Source organism: Chiloscyllium plagiosum, chromosome 3 (genome assembly GCF_004010195.1).
Source record: "Chiloscyllium plagiosum isolate BGI_BamShark_2017 chromosome 3, ASM401019v2, whole genome shotgun sequence".
Lineage (NCBI taxonomy): Eukaryota > Metazoa > Chordata > Chondrichthyes > Orectolobiformes > Hemiscylliidae > Chiloscyllium > Chiloscyllium plagiosum.
Window position 1 is genome coordinate 128,440,654 of NC_057712.1, and position 6,940 is coordinate 128,447,593.

General features: G+C 40.9%; 1 protein-coding gene across 4 annotated transcripts in view; it reads left to right on the forward strand.

Moving 5' to 3' along the window:
- The window catches only part of LOC122548528 (serine/threonine-protein kinase MRCK alpha-like), a 493,614-nt gene that overhangs the window by 462,043 nt on the left and 24,631 nt on the right, over positions 1-6,940 (forward strand). For all 4 annotated transcript variants that reach the window (XM_043687289.1, XM_043687290.1, XM_043687292.1 and 1 more), the window contains one exon: positions 5,953-6,015. In XM_043687289.1, the coding sequence (XP_043543224.1) occupies positions 5,953-6,015 (63 nt within the window). The remainder of the gene's footprint in view (positions 1-5,952; positions 6,016-6,940) is intronic.

Here is a 6,940-nt window from a genome sequence, read left to right on the forward strand (position 1 = left end):
ACTTAGAAGATGGTGACAATGGCCTCATTGAAATGTGGGTGTTGAGCAACTGAATCGTACAGCAATAGATAAGGAAGAGGTTCTGAAAAGGCTAGTAGCATGCTGGATAGAGAAGTCACCAGGCTTGGATTGGGTGCATGCTAGATTGCTGACAAGTAAGAAAGCAAACTGTGGAACTATTGACAGAAATTTTCCAGTCCTCTCTGAGCAGTCAAGTAGTTCTGGGGGACTGGAGGATTGCAAATATTACACTATTGTTTAGGTAAAGCACAGAGGATAACCAAATAAACTACAGACCTGTCAGCTTAACATCAATAGTGGAGAAACTGAGGGAGGCCATGATACAGGATAAGATAAACATATACTTAGAGAAAAATAGATTCATACTAGACAGTCAACATGGCTTTGTTCAAGGCAGGTTATACCCGACAAATTTAATTGAATTCTTTGATCAGATGACACAGACAGTGGATGAGGGCAGTGCTGTGGATGTTGTAGATTCAGATTTTTAGAAAACATCTGATACATTGACAGCATGGATTAGAAGTTGGTTAAAAGATAGGAAATAGGTGGTGGATATAGATGGGCATTTCTCAGAATGGAGACAATTTGAGAGTGGTTTTCCTCAAGGATTGGTGTTTGCACCCTTACTTGTTTTGATTTTTATAAATGATTTGGAGATGAGTGTTGAGGGCAAACTCTTTGTATTTCCAGATGATAATAAGCTAGGGAGAATAGTAAATTGTGAGGATGACACTGAGGGACTTCAGAGGGACATTGACAAGTTGGCCAAATGAGCAGACACCTGGCAGATAAACTTCAAAGCAGAGAAATGTGAGGTAATGCATTTTGGTGGAAGAAATATGGAGAGACGATACAGGTTCAATGGTTCAATTTTCAGGGGAGTATAGGAGCAGTTGGACCTCAGGGTTCACGTGTATGATTCTCTGAAGGTGACCATGCAAGTTAAAACAGTTGTTTAGAAGGCTTATTGGATCCTTGGATTTATGTATAAAAGCAAGGATGTGATGCCACACCTCCATCAATCATTGGTCAGACAACATTTGGAGGATTGTGTTCAGTTCTGGGCACCTTATTTAAGGAGGAATGTTAAAGCCCTGGAGAAAGTTCAAAGAAGATTTACTAGAATGATCCTAGGAATGAGGGACGTTAAATACAAGGGAAGAATAGAGAAATTGGGCTTTTTCTCCTTGGAATAGAGAAAATTAAAAGGTGACCTTATTGAGATATTTGAATTTATTAAACATTTTGACAGGGTAAAGAAGGATATTCTGTTACCATCAGTTGGTGTGTCAGTAATAGAGGTCACAGTTTCAAGATTGTCAGTAAAAGTGCTAAGAGTGAGATGTGGAGAAACGTCTTTACTCAGAGTTGTTAGGATTTGGAATGCGCTACCTGAGAAATTAGAGGCAGATTCCATAAATTCATAGCCATACAACAAAGAAATAGTCCAACCCATCCACGCCGATGAAGTTTCCCAAACTAAACTAGTCAGCTTGCCTGCATTTGGCCCATATCCTTCTAAATCTTTCTTATTCATGTACCTATCCAAAGGTCTTTTAAATGTTATAATTGTATCTATATCTACCATTTCCTCTGGCACTTCATTCCACATAAGAACCACCTTCTATGTGAAAATGTTGCCCCTTAAGTTCCTTTTAAATCTTTGTCCTCTCACCTTAAATCTATCCCTTCTAGTTTGGACTCCCCCTACCCTGGGGAAAAGATCTTTGCTATTCACCCTATCCATGCCCCTCATGATTTTATGAACCTCTATAAGGTTCCTGTGATCCAGGGAAAAAGGTCCCAGCCTATCCAGCCTTTTTGTAACTCAAACCTTCCAGTTCAGCAGCATGCTTGTAAATCTTTTCTGAACCCTCTCAGAGAGCCAGATATATATTTGAAAGTGATTAATTCAGAGGGCTACAGATATCGGGCAAGAGAATGGGACTAGCTGGGTAGCTATTTTGGGAGCCAGTACAGATATGATGGGTCAAACAGCCTGTACATAAAATTCTATGATTCTATCAGAGTCTTCAGCAAGGTGTATTTGTTTTCAACAATATTTAAGCCCTTTACTACCAAGCAATTGTTTTAAATATTAAATTATTCATTTTAGATCAACATTTTCAAAACTTTCAATCAGATTTTCCTGTTTTGCTTCCGCTATTAGTGTCATTGTTGATTCAGTTGTGATAGAACGGTACTCAGGGAGTGTTGTCTTTTAGATAAGACAATCAATTGAGGCCCTCTCGCCATAAACGAGGAAGGAAATTGAGGAAGTTTTCTGGCTGGTATTTACCAAAGACAAGGATTAGTTGATCATTTTACTCTATAGTGGTTGTGTGGCTTTGCTCTTTGTAATTTAGCTGCTGCATTCAACATCATAACAAGAGTGATTATACTTCAAGAAAATTTATAGAACATAGCTTTATTGCACATATATGACACAGGGTAAACCGTTCTGCTAATTTGACCAGATCCACAGAAAAGCTCACCTCGCCTCATAATCTGTTAAAGTATGAGTGACCAAGGACGACAAAAATCCTTTGATGTAAAGAAGTAAAAATTAACAATTTATTCTTAAACCCCGAGAAACGCAAGAACATTAAACAACATGCTAGCCAGGATAGAAAATGAAACAATAGGCAGGATGAGCACGTGGCTTGAGGGGTGGTGTAGGAGGGAGGGGTTCAGATTTGTGGGACATTGGGACCGGTTTGGGGAAGGTGGGGCTATTACAAACTGGATGGTCTACACCTGAACCAGACTGGAACTAATTTCCTTGGGGGAGTATTTGCTGCTACTGTTGGAGAGGTTTTAAACTAATGTGGCAAGGAGCTGGGAACAGAAGAGAAGACTAGTAGACAGTGAGGTGGAAACTAGAGACTGTAAGGATCATGAAGTTAACATTACCAAGGAAAAGAGTAGGCAGAAAGCAGATGAATGCAAAAGAACTGGCAACATGAAACCTACTGAGTTTCTCCAACAATTTCTGTTTTATTTCAAACCTCCAGCATCTGCAGCTCTTTGTTTTTTTTTTCTGTCAGAATTACTACCTGAGCCACAGGCAAACTGGCATATGGGAAGTAAAGTCAAGGAAATAAAAGTGTGACTCTAAGATTAGTGTGAGTGAAATGGGTTTGAGATTGTGAGGCACTGGCACCAGTACTTGGATAGAAAGGAGCTGTTCTGATGGGATGGGCTTCACTTGAACCATGCCATGACCAATGTCCTGGCAAATTGAATAACGAGGGCTGTGGAGAGAGCTTTAAACTAATAGTCAGCATTACCAGGCAGCAGTAAAACGCAGAATGGGGTAGGAAAGGACAAAGTATGCAAACAGAAAAACAGCAGTAAATACAGTCAAAGAGGGGAAAATAGTAAAAAGGCAAAATTACTGGTTCTTTACTTGAATGGGTTGTGAAGCTGAACTGTTAGTGGGATGCAGACAAGTTTGAGTGTGATTTGGACAAGTTGAGGGAGTGCACAAATGCATGACAGGTGAAGTGTAATGTAGATGACAGTGAGGTTATCCACTTTGATAGCAAAAACAGGAATGCAGATTATGATCTGAATGGTGAAACTGTAGTGGATGTAGGTTTGCTCGCTGAGCTGGGAGGTTCATTTCCAGACATTTTGTCACCCTACTAGGTAACATCTTCAGTGGGCCTCAGGCGAAGCAGTGTACATGATTCCTGCTTTCTATTGATATGTTTGGGTTTCTTTGGATTGGTGATGTCATTTCCTGTGGTGATGTCATTTCCTGTGGTGATGTCATTTCCTGTTCTTTTTCTCAGGGGGTGGTAGATGGGGTCTAACTCGATGTATTTTTTGGTAGAGTTCCAGTTGGAATGCCATGCTTCTAGGAATTCTCGTGCGTGTCTCTGTTTGGCTTGTCGTGGGATGGATGTGTTGTCCCAGTCGAGGTGGTGTCCTCCCTTATCTGTATGTGAGGATATCAGTGAGAGAGGTTCATGTCATTTTGTGGCTAGTTGGTGTTTATGTATCCTGGTGGCTAGTTTTCTGCCTGTTTGTCCAATGTAGTATTTGTTACAATTCTTACATGGTATTTTGTAAATGGCGTTAGTTTTGCTTGTTGACTGTACAGGGACTTTCAAGTTCCTTAGCTGCTGGTTTAGTGTGTTGGTGGATTTGTAGGCTACCATGATACCAAGGGATCTGAGTATACAGACCCAATAAGGACAACAAGCAAAACTAACGCCATTTACAAAATTCCATTTACGAACTGTAACAAACACTACATTGGACAAACAGGCAGAAAACTAGCCACCATAATACACGAACACCAACTAGCCACAAAATGACATGACCCTCTCTCACTGATATCCTCACATACAGATAAGGAAGGACACCACTTCGACTGGGACAACACATCCATCCTAGGACAAGCCAAACAGAGGCACGCACGAGAATTCCTAGAAGCATGGCATTCCAACCGGAACTCTATCAATAAACACATCAAGTTAGACCACATATAACACCCCCTGAGAAAAAGGACAGGAAATGACATCACAGGAAATGACATCACCAGCCCAAAAAAAAACCAAACATATCGATAGAAAGCAGGAATCATGTACATTGCTTCGCCTGAGGCCCACTGAAGATGTTACCTAGTAGGGTTCCTCACTCTTTAACCAATTATTAAATTCTATCACATTATGATCACTACTTCCTAGGGGATCTTTTACTTGGAGGTAATTTATTAAACCTGCCTTATTACTCATTACCCTATCCAAGATACCCTGCTCCCTGGTTAGTTTCAGTCAGAAGTCACACAACACCAGGTTATAGTCCAACAGGTTTATTTGAAATCACACAAGCTTTCGGAGTGCCGCTCCTTCATCAGGTTCATGAAGGGGTTGCGTTCTGGAAGGTTGTGATTTCAAATAAACCTATTGAACTCTAACGTAGTATCATGTGACTGCTGGCTTTGACCACCCCTGTCCAGTACTGGCATTTCCACAACCACCTGATGAAGGAGTGACGCTCTGTAAGCTAGTGCTTCCAAATAAACCTGTTGGACACTAACCTGTGTTGTGCAATTTTTAATTTTGTACACCCCAGTCCAACACCAGCACCTCCAAGTCATGGCAGCTCCACAGGTTGTCTTCATGACATAGTGCTCTATGAAATTATTCCTAATGCACTTTATGAATTTGTTGTCATATTCTTTTAACCCAATCAGTACAAAAATTAAAGTCACCCATAATTATTCTTCTGTTCTTTTTACATGCTCCTATTATTTGTTGATTTGTACCCCTTTCCCACAGAGTGGCCACTGTTTGGGGGTCTGCACACTACTCCGACAAATGTTTTACTTTCCTTGTTTTTTTCTAACTTCTACCCAATGTACTGTAGATTATCCAAACCAAGATGTCATTTCATATCTTATTAAATAGGGATGGTGAGGGTGCTGTCTGGGACATTGTCTGCAAGATATGACAGGTTTCTCAATTTTGGCACTATACCCCAAGTATTAGTGAGTAGAACGTTTCAGGGTCAATTGGCCTGCATTTGCCATTCAAATATAGAGAAGAATCAAACTTCAAACTGGTACAGTATTAATACCTGAGGTTGGCAGTGCAGTGGACTGCTAACACATAGCACATTCTGAAGAAGGGTCACTGGATCAGAAACATTAACTCTGCTTTCTTTCCACAGATGCTGCCAGGCCTGCTGTGTTTTTCCAGCAATTTCTGTTTTTGTTTCTGATTTCCAGGCTCCACAGTTCTTTGGGATTTGTTTTGTGACTGGTACTGTGTTAACTTGAAACTGCTTTTTTCTGACACTATATGGTTGATGTCTAGCTAGCACCTTTGTTAGGCATGAAATACAAGCCAGGAGGAGAAAACCGTGATACCGATGGTAAATATTAACACCTCTTCCCCTCGCTTCACTGCATTCCAGATCATGAAAGGATAGCACTGGGAAATGAAGAAGGATTGTTTGTAGTCCATGTCACCAAAGATGGTAAGCAGATTTCTTTCTAACACTGTGATTGATTAAGATCCTGTACAATTCCACACGTAATAATATTTCAGTTTATTACCAACATAAACAACAACTTTTGTTTCATGCTTTCTCCCTTTAAGTGCTTGATCTTCTCTGGTGTTAATTTGCCATTTTTTTAACATAATTTGCTCATGAGATGTGGTCACCATAGCCTAAGCCAGTAAATTTTCTTACAGAGTTTCCTTATATAGATACTTCACTGGCAAAGATGTGAAAATGCAATTCAGAATTAATCTTCTCCACAGAATCCCTGCAGTGTGGAAGCAGGCTATTCAGCCCATCATGTCCACACCAACCCTCCAAAGAGCATCCCACCCATCCCTGTAACCTTGTATTTCACATGGCTAACCCATCTAACTTGCGTATCTTTGGACTGTGAGGCAAAACCAGAGTACCAGGAGGAAATCTATGCAGGGAGAATGTGCAAACTCCACACGGACAGTCACCCAGAAGCTTGAATCGAACCTGGTGCCATCCTATGTCCTGCCTCTTCCAATGGGGACTGATGTGCATGTCACAATCAGAATGGATAGCATGCCATTAAATAGAAATGGAAAGCCTGTACAAAAATATCATGATCCTACCCCCCCACAAATTATCCAAGTGCCTGCTCTCTGTCTGAAAACTACCAGCTTCCTAGCTGACACTTTTGAAATCCACAAAACTAGTCTTGCTCAGAATGTGGTTCATTGTTGGATTACTGACTTGCACTCTCTGCCACTTCACTCAGTGTCATTTGCTTGGTTTCCCTGACACTCACTTTCCCTGACACTGGCCCTTGATACTGACTTTCCCCGGCACTCGCTTTCGCTCCAGCACCTATTTTACCCCTGACTTTCATTTACCCCCCTCACTACCCCCCTTCACTTTCACCTACCTACCC